The 18,404-nt window shown below is 45.0% G+C and overlaps 1 protein-coding gene across 1 annotated transcript in view; it reads right to left on the bottom strand.

Moving 5' to 3' along the window:
- BMP7 (bone morphogenetic protein 7) overlaps positions 1–14,750 on the bottom strand; it is a 41,675-nt gene extending 26,925 nt beyond the window's left edge. The window contains exon 1 of the mRNA XM_054644443.2: positions 13,716–14,750. Coding sequence (XP_054500418.1) covers positions 13,716–14,229 — 514 coding nt within the window. The 5' untranslated portion in view covers positions 14,230–14,750. The remainder of the gene's footprint in view (positions 1–13,715) is intronic.
- Positions 14,751–18,404: the final 3,654 nt, after the last annotated feature.

Genomic DNA, 18,404 nt, shown 5'->3' with positions numbered 1-18,404 from the left:
CAGCAAAGTAATATGTTCTTAAATAATTTGATAAATTAGCTACTACTCATAATAAACAGCCTGAGTCAGTAATTTTGGGAAGGTCACTACCTGAGCATCTCTGATGTGTTTACACAAAACAGACAGAAATGGCTAAAGGTACCTCTGGTGTCCGGAGAGTGAGTTCCAAATCTTCCCTCCAGGGCCAAAAGAACTTTATGAAAGTTGTGCTCATAATCTGATGCTTTTAAGCTTATGTGCTAGTTATCTCCTACTACATTATTTTTTTCCAAGCTGCTCTGTTTTTTATTACTATTGCAGTATCATTATATAGCAGAAAGTCACTTAAGACAGCAAAAGATTCAACACTTGGAAAACTGATAGAGAAAGAAGGGCTGGATTCTGGACTGGTGCAGCTGGTTTAAGGTATTTTAGAAGTAAATGAAATCAAATGAGAATTTATAATCCTTCCTGAGGTCTGGATTCCATCAGGCTAAACTCATTAGGCATTAAGGTGCAGGTGCAGCTAAATAAAGGATTGTTCTGCTTTTCTTAATGCCATAGATTCACATCTTGAGTTCAAAATAAAAGTCTTTTAAAAGCACATGTATATGTTGTGCATCTACTGGCAACACTTGAAAGGGAAAGCTCAGCTGATGGAATCTTCAAATGCCTCATTTTTGCCAAAGGAATGTGCCCATTTCTGCACCAGCTGTGCTGAGGGACACGAGTGGAGTTGTGACTGGACATTGGCCTCTTCAGGCTTATTCATTTCATTTGCATTAGACTTCCTTTCATCTACTGAACAGCTGCCCAAATAAATAGCATAAATCTAATTAATCCTCCTTTAATATTGTATTGCCACAACAACTCCAGCATCCCCCCAAATGCTGCAGGAGTGTGGGCCTACACCTGCACAAGCTCCCTGGGAGGAGCACAGCAGGAGCTGCAGGGAATCCAGCCTTTCTTGTGGTTTACTGGGATAAAAGGAAAATAATTAAAAACCAGTTTCCCAGGTTTGAACTTGCTGGATTTCTCAGCTGAAATCCCAGATTCTGGCGCTGTTGGGAGAGCAGTTCGTGGGATATTACAAAATAAGCAGCAGATATCAGGCACAGGCCATCAGATAAGGATCTCAGCCTTTGATTGTGATCAGCAAAATCTCAGCTTGGAATGTACACACTGAGCTGTGCCCCAAGACCACAACCAGCTGGGCCTTTCCAGCTTGTCTGTGCACTGACAAACATCTGCAGCTCTGGGCAGGAGAGCTGGGAGATTAGGGGACAGCAAACTATTGAGGGGAAAGGTCCTGCTGCCCCAGAGGGGAAATCCCTGCCCGAGCAGTGCTCTCCTTGCACCTAATCTGCTGCAGCCGTTGCCTCTTGCTCAGGTGCTCTGCATGTGGGAGGTCCAGTGGTATTAACACAGTTTATAATTATTAGACAGAAATGAAGTATTTGGAGGGATGTTTTGGAAAATAACCATTAGAAACTTCAGTTACTGCTTACAGAGACACTGTGGAGTGCCCTTCCTCATGCAAGTGTGACTTCATGACCTAGTTCACATTTTTCTTTGAGATCATCATGTTTCCTCTGTGCTGCCAAGAGAGGCCAGCTCAGGTGGGGCACTGGGTTTGGGACACAGGACCTGGAGAGGAGGTCACTGCCTGGAATGACCCTCCCTGCCAGCAGCACACATCCTCTAGCCTGGGGTGGGACTCACAGCTTATGCACAGGAGCTTTTTGCTTTCTAGGAACATTTGCTGTGCAACACATTTATTTTATTGAGAAATAGGCAGGCAGCTGTTTGTTCTTTATTAACTCTACACAGCCCTGATCTATGAATATTGAAAACCTGGGGGCTGCTGACATCCACACGTACTCCTGTTTGCAGATGTAAAGTGTTGGTGTCTCAGAGTGATGGCAAGGTTAAACTGCTGTTTCAGGAATGTCCTCAGGAAGACAAACATGATATATTCACGTGTAGGGCATGGGCACGTGTCTGTCCCCTTCACCCTCGAAACGTTGGTGGCCCATGCCCCAGGCACAACGGCATCTGAGGGTGAGGCAGAGATTTATTTGCAGTTTAATTCCCACCCACGATCCCTTTTATACAAGAGGAATTTTCTTTTGGTACAAGATAAGCCCATCAGTGACATCAGCAGCACCTAGCCCTGCATACCATAGCCCTGCTGAATTCCTGACACTGAGCCTCTCACTAGGGCTGGGCCATGCAGGCCTCCTGAGTCAGCCCCTAACAACAGCATTTTCTGTTTTGTTTTGGTTTTTGTGCGTCTTCAAGCACAATTTTGCAATTGCAGTTCTGGGGTAAAAGATCAGCTGTTGAAATACACCCTGGTGTCCTGCATGGGTCTGGCATGAATGGAGGGAGCACAGCTCACGTCCTGTGGGGTGCAACTGGCAAAAACAGCACAGAAGTGAGTGAGTGAGGGTGGGGGGTTTGTGAGAGCATCCCTGCAGGAGCACAGAGCACTCTCCTCCACTCGCTGTCCTGCCTGCCAGGCTCTGCTCACTCCTTGAGCTGCAGCCCACGGAGGAGACTCTCAGGGTATCACACACATTGGCTTAGGGTCACCTCCCTCCTCTGCAGGAATTTCAGTGAAGCAGCTCTCATCTCACAGCTGTGGACTAATGAGCAAAAGGACAGTTACTGTTTGCTGGAGAAATATTTGGGGTTTGCTTGGATGAGTCCCTGCCTCTTTCTGGATTTTTTTGTGTGTTTCTGTATTCCCTGTGTCAGGCTTTAATGCAGCAGAACGGTCAGAGATTTCCTATTTTCTAATATTCTGGTAATTTCATTACAGTGCATGCCATGGATTGCAGGAACTATTGCATTCAGAGGTCAAAGTTGTGTCCACACCAATGAGAGAAGTTCTACACCACGTGTCTGATTTGCTTCTCCTTTTCACCTGTCTCAGGAGACAAATGATTCATCACATAGTGCTGAAATGTCTTCATCTCCTGATTTGGGCCAAGATTTAAGAGTAGTTACCCAAAAGTTTCTTTTTGAGCTGAGGAGAAGGATCTGTGATGAATGATTCTTTTTCAGTTCTTCTCTCCTGCAGTTTATTACAAGTGTATTTGTGTAATTAGGGGGCCCAGTAGTAATGTTGTTAAAATACTAGTGGGCACATTTATTGTTTCCTCCAAAAGGAAACAACCAGTCTCTAGCAGTTCTGGTTTTTCCCTGCCTCAACTGAACATGTACTGTTTTATGTAGCTAGCAGATTGAGGCTAAAGTTACTTCTTTCCTCCCCCCCCACTTTTATTTCTTTTTGTTAAAAAGAAAATAAAAAAATCCCTTCCATTCTCTTAACAAATGCTGAATATTTTAAGGATATGGTCAGAAAGGGGAACTTAAACTCAGCATAATGTTTATAGTGCCACACAAACTTCAGGAAAAGTGATGTGCAGTGCTCTTTATTAACATCTAAAAGTCCCTGTGGGATTATAATGACTGCAGAGTAATAAACAAATAAAAGTAGCAAGATTAAATTGTTCAGAATATTTTTAGTGATGGAAAAAGCAATAAGTTTTAACCTTGAGAACCAAGGGAAGAGCAGCTTGTGGATAGAACAAATACAATTAGGAATGGATTCCTCTTAGTGATGACTGGTTATCATTCATGGAATTACAGATAATTGTCTTATGTAAATAAATTGTTAAAATATGAATACAAAAGAACAGTACCCAAATGTAAGCACCAGAATTCAGAATTTCTAAATTACAGTAATTTTTAATCTTCTGTTTAAACGACAGACCTGAATTTGCTTTCCCTTGTGGGGCCAAAGGGCTCAGTACAGCCAGTGGGTGTTCCAGGCACTGACCCAGGGAAACACAACCAGCCCCATCCCCAGTGCTCACCCAGGAAGAAACTCTTCCCTCCATCAGAATTGAAACTCCCAGCCTCCAATACTGCATTATTTTATGAGCATTTTTTAGTACCTCTCCCAGAGCTCTTCTGGACTCTTCTAAAAAGTTTTACAGCCCCTGAGCTGTGGGAAGAACAATTGGTAAAGCCAAGGGAGCCCCCCCAGTGCCAAGGCAAGGCAGTGGCCAGAGGCAGGACTTGGCCCAGGGGCTCCAGAGTCAGGGCTCAGGGTGATTTCCAGCCCCCAGGCTGAGTTACAGCCCCAGGCTGGCACAGCAGCCATGCCAGCTCCTCACAGGGTGCCAGGGCTGCTGCCTTCACCGCCAGGGTGGCCTGGGGCCAGGCTGCTGCACTGAGGGAGGAGCTGGGGTGACACCAGTGGCGCTGGGGTGACATCAATGGGGCTGAGAGGAGCTGGGGTGACAGCAGTGGGGCTGGGGTGACATCACCGGGGCTGAGAGGAGCTGGGGTGACAGCAGTGGGGCTGGGGTGACAGCAGTGAGGCTGTGTGGGGCTGGGGTGACAGCAGTGGGACTGGGGTGACATCAATGGTGCTGTGAGGAGCTCAGGTGACATCAGTGGGGCTGGGGTGACATCAATGGGGCTGAGAGGAGCTGGGGTGACATCAGTGGGGCTCTGGGGGGCTGAGATGACATCGGTGGGGCTGTGGTGACATCAGTGGGGCTGTGGTGACATCAGTGGGATTGTGTGACATCAGTGGGGCTGTGGTGACATCAGTGGGACTGTGTGACATCAGTGGGGCTGAGATGACATCAGTGGGGCTGTGGTGACATCAGTGGGGCTGTGGTGACATCAGTGGGGCTGAGATGACATCGGTGGGGCTGAGATGACATCAGTGGGGCTGTGGTGACGTCAGTGGGGCTGAGATGACATCAGTGGGGCTGTGGTGACGTCAGTGGGGCTGTGTGACATCAGTGGGGCTGTGAGGAGCTCTGGTTCAGCCCAGCATGGGGAGGCTGCTGCAGAAGCACAGCAGACTCGGTGCCCCTTTGCAAAGCTCTTGTGTGCAGCAGGGAAACCCTTCCAGGCTGATGCTCTGTGTGGTTATCGGCTCATCTGCTGCTCCCCAGCACTGAGAGAGCTCCTGCTCGCTTTAATTATTGCTTAGGGGGAAGCTGCCTTCCCTCTGCCCTCCTTTTCCTTGTTTTTTTGTTGGTTTTTTTTTAAGGATGGTAGCTTTCAAGAGCTTGCCATGAAGATCTAAGTTAAGGGATTTTCTCCTCTACAAAGCCTGCATAGTTTCCCAGGCCAGGTGGACCCGATAGCACTGACTGCATGCTGAAAAATCTCATCCCCACCCTTCAGGCACTTTAATTGTAAGCCTTTCCAGATACACTGGATAAACACTGTCAAAATGAACCTGAAAGGGTTGTTGTTGTTGGTTTAGCCCTTAAATAATTATGAGTTTGTCTGTCTAATTACAACATAATCTTGTTTAAACTTGGATGGCTATTTGCAGTATCTCTTAAATGAGGTGGAAGCAGAAACACTGGGGGAAAAAAAAAAAAGAAAATTCACAGTTCTTCCACTTTAAGAGAAGGAAAAAAGGAGTTTTTACTCCTGTAAAACTGAATTAAACCTGACAACAAAATACTCTAACTTGGAAGTTACTGTGGAAGGATAAGGATGATAAACAATAGTCTGGAACCTCTGAGATGCAAGAGAAACTTAATCCTCTGCAGATAATATTTTTCAAACAGTTTAGAAATAGTTTAAGGTAATTTACGGGAAGACTTGAGTGACAAAGCACATTACTTGAAGTGCCTTTCCTTCACTAGGCACTTTCTAAATTCTTTCTCTTTCATTTCTTTACTCTCAGGAGACTTTTAAATCCAGTGAACCAAAACAACACTTTGTTTGTTGGTATAGCACGGGGCTGGCACAGATGGCAGCCACTGCACCTGTTCCAATAAACTGGGGAAATGGAGAGATAAGCCATAGCACTCATTAAGGGGAATCTACTGAAACATGAACAATTTGTATTTTGAATATCTTCCAGGAATTAAGGCAGAAATACATAAACAGACTTTGTTTTTACCATTATCAGTTTAAAATAAACTTTGTTTAAAGGGAACTTTGCATTTGGTATATGTACAAAGGCAGACATATCACTAAAGAAGTTATGATAATGCTTGATTTTCTTTAAGAAAGGCAAATGATTTTATCTAGCTGCTACTGTTCTACTAAAGAAAAATTACCTGTTGGCAGTTAAACTAAAATCAGTTAATTCCCCTGTTCCTTAGTAGTGGCAGCTTTTTTTGCTTTTGCATTTTCTCACGTTGAGTAATATCACATTCTTACAATCCAGTTCAGAATGATCAGAGGAACAACATAAACTAAAGTCCATCTGCTCATCTATTAATAAATAACTAAAATTATTGGGGGGTGTGGGGGGGAATTGTTTGGATTGTTAGCAACAAAGTTCCCTGCAAAACAGCTTTTTGCTGGGCATAAGGAATATGCTGTGTAACATCTGACAGATTATTAAAAAATCCTAAATAAGAAGAAACATTGAGTAACAGTCCCTCAAAGGATAAATTTCTTCAAACATTTGCCTTGATCATCAGAGCTTGTGCTGTTCAACATGCCATACATCTCCCTCAATTTCTCTCTCTCACACACACAGCATTAAATACAAAATGTCATGAAAATTCCTAAGTATCATTTAATGTTGGCAGCCCTGCACTGTAAAGCCATTTATATAAAACTGTGGTTGGCAGCTCTCACTCTTCCATGGGAACAAATTAACATTGGCATTCCAAACACAGGAAAGTAAGGAAATTAGAAACACAGTTTATATTTGGCCAGTGCTTTGAAATACTGTACCATGCTACTGATGTCAATTAATGAAAAGCAGAATTTTGCGGAGAGGGTCTGGTTTTGAAACACATTAACACACGTTAAACATGTTTGCACAGGAACTGGATTGTAAGCATCTTGGTTCCAAAACAATAAAGCAATTACACTAAAACTTGTAGTCTCAAAGTTGCCATTAATTCAATCCACTCAGTCTGGATTTTCACTGACTTTAAGATGTAGATGGCACAAATGTTCAAAAGAAGGGGTAAGGCACAGTGTGGTGGGGATTACATCCACGATGGCTTCTCTGTTACCTGCTGTGAATCAGTATGTTTATGTACAAATAATGGAATTGTAGAACATGGACCCAAACAAAGGGGGGGCTCAGCAAATTTTGTGGTCCTCATCAATGAGAAAAGGATTTCCAAAAGGGCTTTTTGAATTAGAACCAGTTTGATCTTTGCTACCTGCAACCTTTTTTGCAGCAAAGACTTTTACTGACAAAATCTTCAACACCAAAAAAATCTAGATGGCAGTTTATCTCCTGGCACAATTCCACTAACTTCAGTGGAATTACTCCAGCACGGAATTTGGCCCCACAGCCTTTACAAGGCGCTGTTTATTTGTACTATGATTCAGATATTTTGATACCAGGAATCTTTCAGCACTGAAGTTTCTCCATATGAAATATGTCTTGTATTAAGAAATATCAGTTTCACATTTTTGTCAAACATTATTTGCTGAATTCTGTTTGTTGCAAGGATGGGAATTCAGCTGTAGCTCAACAACATGGGTCGGGCTAATAATAATGATAAGCAGTGACTAATAGGAGCTGGTTCATGTTTTGACTGTTTGCAGCAAAGGAAACTTCCCTCAGAAACAATTTCAAGATTAGGAGAGAAAACTCTGTGAAGCTCAAGCAGAAACTACTGCATGCTCATTATTTCAACACAGGGGCACTTCTTTGGCCCAATTCTGCTCTCAGTGGTGCTCGTGTAAATCAAGAGGGAGTTTATGGGAATTATGTTGGACGTAGAGTTGTATAAATGAGACCACAGGGCCAGCTTCAGTAGAAATTTGACAATTTACACCAATGAAGACCTAGCCAAGAATTTTCTCTTGGGTCTCCATTTTTCCAAACTTAAGCATGTGCAGAACTTTATCCATGTGATTAGTCCTTGTGTGTAGTCTCGTTTATTTCAAACAGTTGAGAAGGAAAATCTTCATCCTGAAACTAACTTAAACAGCTCTCTAGTTTCTTTAGAAGTTTCTTCCATCTAGAGAAGAAATATACATATATAAAGTAGCATATTTTATTTATATATAGTAATGGGATATAATTTTGATATATATATGTAGTTAATTCATAAAAGTACTTTGATGTAGGCCCTAGAGAGGAGGACTGGAAAGGGTTTAAAATATCATGGTCTCTTAATGCTGTATATCAACAGGTAGTCTCCTTATCTGGCATGCTATCAAAATTTGCTTACTTGTGTTCTTGCTCAGATGACTTCATCCATCATTGCAACTTCTCACTGGTATTCATCCAGTTAGGACAATTTAGAGGCATAAAACTAAATGTGTTATCATTTTAACCACAAATTAACAGTTTCCACATAAATATTAGCATTTCCTCACTTGGTTCAAGGATAGCAGCCCTAATGGCACTAACCGTATATTTGATTTAAACTAATTAAAAACAGGGGCTCTTGCAATTTAATATATTGATTTTACCAGTGGGACTTAAATCTTTTATAATAAGTGTACACAGCTGCAGCACTCACCCACCGCCACTCTCAAACCTAATCCCTGCATTCCTCCTGACAATAACATGACAGGATCCACACATCCCAGTATTAGCCTTAACCCCAGTGACACTGCCAGAATGTATTAAACTAAAACATCACAGTGTCCTATTTAAAAGGAGCCTGTCAACAGCTCTGACTGGGCTTTAATAGTTATAATCTTTTTTTTTAATTAATGTTTCCAACCACTTGTGTAACCTTCTCTCACACGTCTCTCCCCGCCGACCCGAAAATGTGTTTCAGGCTTATTTCCAGGGAATGTAGTGCCTGGTTTTGTGCTGCCTGTGCAGAGGCCATTAAAGCTCCTTTGCAGGGGGAGTGCTGGGACACACACAGAGACACAGGCATGGCACAACTGGGGGCACTGGGAGCAGGTCCTGCACGCTCCACTGGTGCCCAGCTCCTGTTCCCGGCATCACAAGACCTGCCCATCAAGGCTTGTCTCCTTCAGAGCCCTTCAAGAGCTGCTGTGTTTTGGCTTCTAAACTGCAGCTCACAGAGGGGGATTCACCCCCCCAGGACAGCCTGCGTGGGAACAGAGCAAAGACCCTGCTCTGGGATAAATCTGCTATGTGCCAGTGGATGGGGACAATTTCCAGGTCCTTCTTCCTCGTGTAAGGACATCTGTCCTTGGCTGCTCCTGTCTCTGCTACCAGCACACCCACATGGCAGAGGTAAATAGTTCCTGTCCTGCTCTGCTCTTTTACACCTGGAAATTAGAAAATGAATTAAATTCTCTCTGGGATGGGTCTGTACATTTAGAGAATACCTGCTGGTCACTTGCTGCATGGTCCTTTCATACATTGACTTGGCTGTGAGCTTTCTGCCTTAGCCAGTGTTACACCACCAAGGGCTGCACATATCCACACTGCCCAAAACAATTATGGGATGTACCTGTTCAGGCTTGAGAGCTTTTAACAGCATTAGGTGGAAGAGAAGAAAAAAAAAAAGCCGAGGGCTTGGCTTAATGTATGGACAAACCATGTGATCGGGACCAGGCATCCAGGGCTAACTTTTAATCTGCTTTGTTTCAAGTGGGAAATATGTGAAGATCAAATAAGTTCAAATCCAGGTCAAATATCCTTGAAAATCTTTGATTTATACAAGCAGGAAAATGAGGTTTAAAAGAAGTGATTATGAAAGGGTTACTAAAAACACAGCTGTACTCGTACTCTTATATCTGAGGCTCTCCAAAGAAAAACTGTGTGACATCTATATTAACCTTTGGCTGTACACCAATGAAGGCCTGTAGTGAGCTGGAATGCAAGGCAGCCCCTTCCAAATTTTAACACAAGCCAGGTTACAGCTGCAAATGCCTGCAGCCCGTGCTCACTTTATAAAGTATTCCCCGAAGGAAATTTTTTAACTGTTATAGAATCTTTTTCTAATACCCTACAGTGTTAAAGCCTGTTATTAAAGGGCAAAGAGATGGTTCTCTATGCCAAACACTTGTCAACAAAAAGGATAGCCAGATGGTATGAAATAAAAGGAAACTTGGGGGCTCTTCAGCTTCTTGATTTATATTAACAAAAGCCACTTTCAAGTGCTCCTTCCAAGAATGACTAATTCCCCCCCACTTCTTTTTTGCCAGGATTAAACAACGTTGTTCATTTTATAATCAACCACGAGACAAATTAACAAATTGCATATCACTTGTGCCGACTCTTTTAAAAATATTCTAAGCAAGTCTGTTTACCAAGGCAAGTTTACCAGCATAAGGACAACGCAATTATTTTTAGAAGAGAAGGCCTAAGTCATCTAGAGGATGTTTACTCCTTAGCTGCTGTTTATAAACTGAAATTAAACTTGTGCAGAAAATGCTTTGCGTTTTTTTCAGTTCCTAAAATGGATCAGTTTGTAAACTGTATTGGACAGGATCTGAAATTAAATTCCAAATGCTAAAATTATAGTAATAAATTTTACAAAATTAGCCAGTAATTAACTGGCTAACTTAGTCAGACCACTGTGGCTAAATTCTCTTCTAATTTACAAATAACTTCATTCTTGACACAACTCCATTCCCCATTCATCTTAGCACAGGTGTAAGCTAAGACAAAATGTAGCCTGTAAATTAACTGGTTATAAATCTAAATCTAATTAATTGTCAGGATTTTACAGTAAGTAAAATTGTGCTTAGTACAAAGCTCCCTAAAACGGAGCACCTGTATTCTGGTTCCTCCCTACCAATACCCAGCATAAATTTTCTGCACTAAATATACACAGTATCTCCATAGAAATCAATGTGTGTGGGGTTTGTTGTTGGGGTTTTTACTATGTAGCCCAGTAAATCTTGCAATGTAGTTTTTAAAAAAATATTATTCCTTCTAAAGTTGTACAACTAGATGGATGAAGAATATGAATAAGACAAAAAAAGTGCTTTTGTAGATTAGCATTTAGAGGCCTGGAATTACCGTTTTTTATTGGCTGAAATTTCAAAGTATTATTTCTTTGCTCGCTTTTACTTCCTCCATGCTAAAATGAAACTTTATTATGCTGTGACACTTCCTCATCGTGATGGCTCTGGTATAGTAATAAAAGCCTACCTGTGAAATGCAATGCTCACAGAGTATCTCTTACAAAAGTAGGACACAGTTTACTACAGTCTGCATTTAGGAATTCAGCTCTGCTTTAAAAGGGATCATTGTAGAAAGTCTCCACAAAAATTCAGTTCTACAATAGATCTTCTAATTTTCCCTGAATGTCATAGAAAACTGTACGTCTCAAAGCAGGTGTTGTGTTTGATTATATACGGAGTGAGTGGCTGCTCTAATTCATTAAAACCTCCATAAACAAGCCTGCCTTTGTCCTATAAAGATGAAAGAGCAATGACTTTAATGGGATGAAAGGTGTGCACAGCGATGAAGAAAGCTATTATAGATCTGTGTCCTTTTTAAACTCGTCCTGGCATGCTCTGTTGACAGGGGAACAAAACAGCACAGATAAACCTCCAAAAAGTGCCCTGCTGGTCGTAATTCCACCTGTCCTTAAAACTACTGGGCTTTGCTTGTGCTCTTACTGCTCCCTGACCATGCTGACAGCAATTAAATAAAATAATCATTTAGGATTTTGCATGAAGAACACTCTTGCATTTCTAAGCTGACAACAAACCCTGGTGGGTTGAAATGAATGAATATATCCACTGCAGTCAGCAAACTGCATCAGGATGTCGATTATCGGGGGTTATGGCTCATAGAGGTGAAACCTGCTCCATACAAAGTTCTCACATAGACACAGACATATCCAAAACGTAACTTTTATTTCACATTTATGGATCGATTTCATTCCTTTGCATTCAAAACTATCAATGGCCTAAATATTAATTCTTTCTTATAACTCTTACATGAGCTGACAAGAGACCCTTCCTTGCATCGGCAATGTGGGACGGGAGCGCTGCAGTTTCACTGGTGATTCAGTAAATTACTACACCTGAGGAGCAGAGCTAAACTCCCTGCCATTATGTACTTACACGTTTCATAAGTTTCTTTCCTCTCTACTGAAATGGAAAGCAAAGAGTGAATTTTGCTATTGTTATTTGAACATCTTTTGTCTTCTGCTCAGGGCTCTCCTCGCACTCGGTGTAGGACCAAGAACCACAGGAGAACAGTGTTAGCAAGGTCACCCTTATCTTTAAAGTCAAATATTTGACTGCTATTGGTACATTTGACTGCTCAAATATTTAATTTTAAATGTATAATTGCTCATCGGCTGAAGTATCCAGCAGTGACTAGACAAACACTGTAATTCCAAATGGAAAGCACCAGCCCTCATGGAGCACAGCCCCCGGGCCAGATGTAATTCCGAGCTTCCCACTGTGAAGCTTATGGCAGTTAATAAGGAGGCGCAGCTCATGCAAACTAGAGCTCTCCCACAGCGTCCCGTGGCTCCTTATCATGCAGGAATTGTGCCGGGATGGCTGGCTACCGTGTCTGATAATTATTAACGTGTGTCACAGAGCCTTTACAGCTGCTGAGCTTTTCAAGTTAGTTAAAGTGCTGGGATTAGAGAGGTGGTGGTTTAGGTGGTGATTTAATCTTTGCTGCCTCTGAAGTTCCAGACAGTGGAAGTGACCAGAACAGGGACATCCATAAAGGTGTTAATGGATTTATTGGAGATGGGGGTCTGTAATTCCTGGCAGGTTATGTGCCAGAGGTGGGCTCCTCTTGCACTTAGCGTTTCCCTTTGTTTGGGACAAAGTCTGAGCTATCTTGTTTTGGAAATACAATTCAGGTTCTGCCTTGAACTCGCAGGCACCCAATCTGTACGTGTGTGGTTTGAGAGCCGCACATGATGAGGTCTAAAAACGGATAGAGCGAGCCAGGTCTATAATTATATATTTAAAATAGAATGTGCACCCTGACAATGTTTTACTCAAATCCGGCCAAGTCAGTCCACACGGGTGTGCAATCTACAGCGAGCAAATAGAAATCAGATTGGGCCGTGGCATCCAATTAGGGAGGCCTAGTGAGGCGCATACAAAGCGTGCCAACTCTCGTATCGTTTGCATAAACCCATCCACATGTGCTTGAGAAAAGAGGCGAGTTAGCGGCATAAACTGGGGTCAACAGGAAAAGCTGCAGGAGTAAATAAGGATTTACTGTGGAATCCCTCCCAAGCCATTAGGAAAACATGTGCGAGCAGCTGAGCCCCTCCGGCCGAGGGAGCGCGGCGCTGGGATGCCGCAGGGACCCGTCCCGGCCGTCCGTCCCCGCAGCCCCGGCGGCTCCGCATCCCGCGGGAGCCGTGCGGGACCCGTGCCCTGCTCCTGCCTGCGCTTCGCGTCTTCCTTGGCCGTGTGGGATGCGGAGCAGACCTGCTAATCGTCCTGTTTACCTCCTACCTGCGAATCCCATTTCTGACGCGCAGCAATTATCAAAGGGAGCAGACGACAAAGAGCTCAGTGTGCCGGCGTGTGTGGAGCGTGGGGAGAGCTCGTGGCTGTCCAAATGCTGCGAGGGGAAGTCAGAGCCCTTTCTTTCCCCGTCGATGCCACTCAATCACCGCCTGGCAAAGCAGCCACCCTGCCGAGGGCCGCTACCTGCCCTTCCTTGCCCAGACGGGCTGTCACCCACCTGCCCCGCTGGGAAACGGCTCCCAACCGGGGCCAGCTGCGCCACCAGCCCCTGTCCTCCCGTCGGTGGCCGGGTCCCCGCTCCAGCCTCCCCCTGGCACGGTTCCCTGCCCGGTTGCCCCGGACCCAGCCCCGCCGAGCCCGGCACTCACCCAAGTTGACGAAGCTCATGACCATGTCAGCTTCGGTGAGGAAGTTGCTGTCCTGCAGGCTGGCCAGAGGCGGCCCCTGGGTGCTGAAGATGGGCTTGTAGGGGTAAGAGAAGCCCTCGCCGTCCTCGGCGGCGGCCCCCGCCGCCCCCTCCTCCACGGACATGGCATTGTAAAGGTCCAGCATGAACATGGGGGCCGAGTTGTGCTTGCCGTGGAGGTGCGGCCGCGGGCGGTGCGGCAGGCCGAGGATGGAGAGGATCTCCCGCTGCATCTCGCGGCGCTCGGGGCCGCGCAGCCGCCGGTGGATGAAGCTGGAGTGCACCTCGTTGTCCACCGTGAAGTCGGCGAGCACGCAGCGCAGCCAGAGGGCGGGCGCGGCGGCGCCCAGCACCAGCAGCCAGGAGGCGGGCTGCCCGCGCCCCGCCACCGGCATCGCGGCGCGGCGGCGGCGGCTGCGGGGCGGCGCGGGGGGCGCGGGGCTGCCCCGCCGCGGGACGCGCCCGGCCACCGGCATGCGCGGGGGGCGCCGACGGACGGGCGGGCGGACGGACGGACGGACGGGCGGGCGGGCGGCCCCGCGCTCAGCCCCCGCGGAGGCGCCGCAGCCCGCTCATGGCCCGAGGCGGCGGCGGCGGCGGCGGGGGCTGATCAGCGGCACCGGCCCATGGACGGGGCGGCGGCGGCGGCGGCGGCCCGAGGCGCTTCCCCCGGCGGCGGTGGCGGCGGTGGCGGGAGCGGAGCGCGGTGCCCGCGTCCCGCACGCCGCGGCGGAGCCGTGTGAGCGGCGCGGCTCGGCGGGGAGCGGCGGGAGGGTGTCTCTGGTGGGAGGAGCAGGCGGCTAAACCCAAGCGCTCTCTCTCGCTCGCCCGCTCCAAAGCGCTGGGGAGAGAAAATCCCTGGAACTGCCTCGAGGAGGGAGGACGTCTGCTCAGGTTGCTTTTCAGGATGTTTGTGGAGGCTGCGGGCTCGGCGAGAGGCTGAGCCGGTCCCGAGCGCCTAAATTGCCGTGAACGTCATTAAGGAGAAGACAGCCCAGGAGAGAGGGCGGTTTATGTATAAGGAAGGGGCCCAAACTCCCACAGACTTTATGATGCGAGTACATCGGCTGGCTCTCAAGCACGCGTACACACTTCTTTTTCCTGCCTACTCTTTTCTTCTTTTTTTTTTTTTTTTAAGAAGTACAGATTAGAAGAGCCTGCCCGTGACAAAACAAACTCCATTAAATAATTTAAAACGTGATGATGATATATATTCACCTACATAGACACGTGTGTGTGTGTGTCTCTGTGCACAGAGCCCCAGGTCACTTTTTCCAGCTGGCAGTGGGGAGAGTTAATGGAGAAGCGTTAGAAATCCGAAGGGGGAGATATTCTCTAAGAATGGTAAAACCAGGAACATTTACTTGAAGTGAAACTATCAACCTGTGCACACGGGTGGGTGGTTTATGCCATTCCATTAGCCTGCACCCTTGCCTTCCCATCTCTTCCTGCTCCTGTTACATGCCATTTTTGGGACATTGCCTTGAAATAGATTGTCAGCTTCTTAAAGCAATGATTTTTCTAACTCAGTGGGTGCAACATCTACAGTAATGGAGCCCCAATCCCAATTAGCCCAGGTAGATGTCTGCTACAACAGTAATTAATAATAATAATAATATCAGATGACAAATGTAAACTAATGCTTCCCAAATCCTACTTGGAAAGAAGGGGAAGCCAGGATGGTGTATTTGGGTCACTTAATTGAGCCTGAGATAACCTCAGAAATCATACATGTATACATCAACTTTATGCTGACATTAATTCCTTGTGTAAAGGAGGAAGAAAAGGGGTGGGGGATAAAGCAGGTCTCAGCGTTTTGGGGGTGTTTTTTGGTAGATTGTTCATCTAATATTTTCAGAGGAGCAACATCTGGTAGTACCCAGCACCAGATCCTGCAACTCTTTTGGAAACTAATACTCAGCACTTCTTTTGGTTCTTTATGTTTCAAATCTTGGTGTGAACAGCAGGTAGCCAGACAAAAAACTGCATGGGAACCATGATGAATGATATAATGTGTTTGTATGCATGCATGTGCACCTCTTAATAACAGGGAAACTGAGGCATCACATAGAAATGACTCACTCATGGCACTATTGAAATAGTGGTGGAACCAGCATTAATCCCTCAGCTCAGACCTAACACATTTAGGAATGGCTCAGGCTCAGGGAGGATGGAGGGGGCAGAGAGGTTGTGGAGCTGCATCCACCTTAGCTAACAAGGAACTCTTGCCACACTCACTCACTGGTGCTGCTCAAAAATCCCCCCTGGAACTGTGTCCCAGTGCTCCCCACGGATGGAAACACCAGTACCCAGCAGCTGAATTCTGGCTGCCCAGTTAAGATCAAACTCTCCAGCATCTTTTGTACTTCCTGAGGAGCAGCACTAACCTGCTCTTCACCACGCAATTTGCCTAAATTTCTTCCTTGCTGAGGGTGTGGTTTCTAGATCAATTTAAGCTGGTTTGAAGCCAGGCTCCCCCTGAGAAAGATCTTTGTTTTCTCATCCCACCCCAGCCTGGACCTTCAGCTGTGCAACCCCACCCCTCTGCAATGCTGGTACCAACACTTACACACAGGTCAGAAAGCTGATTCTGTTTTTAAAATAATTTTTTTTAACCATTTGTGCATTTGCTCTTGCTGAAATAATTTTCTGCTGGATCAGCTTCTTGTTCTGACTGACTCCATGTTGTGGTGGAACGAGGGAGGCCACAGGAATGCACAGCTGGGGGCAAGGAGAGGGTGTCTGGGTCAGGCTGCTGTAGGAAGGGCAGACAGATGATTTGGGATCTCTCTGCTCTCCCTTTCAGCTGCAGACAACTTGATTTCTCTTCCTTTTTTGTTCCTTGTCGACTGTTTTTCCAGAGTTGTGAGTGTTGGCCTTTCATCAAGCAGCAGTAGGACAAGGAGCCTTGCCTTTGGCATGGATATGAGATTAAAAAGTCTGCAAGGATGGAACAGTTGGGCTGGAGAGCAGGTGTCTCTGCTGCCTAAATTACTGGTACTGGAATTGCTTGTAGCTCCCATTTAAAAACTGACTAAACTTCAGGTCAGTGTTGTGCTCTGAAAGAAAGAAAAGGAAAAGTGTGGGAGGTTTCTCTGCTCACTCGTTAACACCTTAGGTAACTGCTCTTGGAGCTGTAAGTGTCACTGGAGAGAGAACAGAGAACAAAAACTAAACCTTGAATCTCTTGATTTGACAAATTTCTTGAAAAAGTGATGTTTGAAATTATTTCCTTCTTGTTTTGTCTAAGTGGTTTGAGTTAGGCCACCTTCAGCTATATTCTGATTAAATGCAGGATAGACTCTTAAAAGAGGGGCAGTGTTGCAACTGTATCCTGTGCTTTTATAGGAACAGTTGGGAAAGTTTTCTCTTTTATACAGTATTTTCTATGATCCTGCTGCACCTGTGCTCCTTTTAATAAATGCATGATAGTTGGCAATGGGGTACTTAAAACAGCATAACAAAACAACGCCAGCCTCATAGGATGAGAAAGTGAGTTTGTTAAAAAATAACTTTTTGATGTGAAGTCCCCAGCTCGTGCCTTCATCTTGCTTTGGGACACAACAAAGGGCAGCATTTATTCTGCTGGATACAATAAAGGATGATGCAGCTCAAACTGCAGTGGTTCAGCCCTCAGATCTGAGCTTGAATTTCAAATTCCTTTCAAACAGAAAGGCAATCCACTTTGTACCTTTTTTCATGGACAACGTCTTTCTCTTCCCTCCTTTCCTGCCTGCTGTGTAAACCTTATCCTGCTTCCTGTAGGATCAGTTCCACACAGGTTGCTGAAATATTGGCACCTTCATGTCACTGTCTTTTTCGTCCTTCTTCCTGGATCAATTAAGAAACCAGTTTTTCCTCTTAGTCTTCTCTACTTCTTTTGTGTAGCCTCCTCTTCTTGAGAAGGAAAACTTAATGCTTGTGATGAAGTAATCCCTGTTTGTTGGCACTTGCTGCTTCGGATAATTTCTATAAAAACAGACTCCCAATGTTTCTGGGGTTCTGCACAAGCCACATTACCAATTGAGTAACTTTTTGATCTCTGTGAGCTTTGTGTGCATGCTCTTACCCAAGTTTAGTACCAACTACTGCCATTTTTTTGTTTGTGTGGAAACAGACAGAATATTTGGAAGTGCGTATTTAGGAGATAAATAAAGGGGCTGATTTAAAAACAAGAAATGCACAAAAATGTGCAGGTTTGTGCTTGGTGAATTTGTCGTCCTCATGAACCCATGTGAGGCATATGCCAGGGGCAGAATTTGGCCATTTGCATTCAGTTTGAACAAACGGGCAGTAAAAAGTGTGGGTTCTGTTCAGAAATTCATTTAATGACTTTTCAAAAATTAGACACAAAGCATTTTGTCCTCTTTTCTGCTGATTCAGTTTCAAGCTCCTTGTCTTCCTACTTTGATGTCCTCTTTTTAACTTCAACCATGGTTCTTTTCCATTCTGTTTTGCATCTTCTCTCATTTGTCTTGAACAAAGTGCAACTCCTAAATTATAGCAAACTTTTTTCTCCTTCCAAATAGTCCCACTAAACTAGCATGTGTTTGGGGAATTTTGAACTGTTTGTCTATGCTCTTTGCTTGAAAAACATTTATACAGCAAAAATAATATCATTATTATTTGTATAAGAATGGATAATTAGCTT

Source organism: Agelaius phoeniceus, chromosome 17 (assembly GCF_051311805.1).
Source record: "Agelaius phoeniceus isolate bAgePho1 chromosome 17, bAgePho1.hap1, whole genome shotgun sequence".
NCBI lineage: Eukaryota > Metazoa > Chordata > Aves > Passeriformes > Icteridae > Agelaius > Agelaius phoeniceus.
This window is presented reverse-complemented; position numbering and strand designations above follow the sequence as displayed.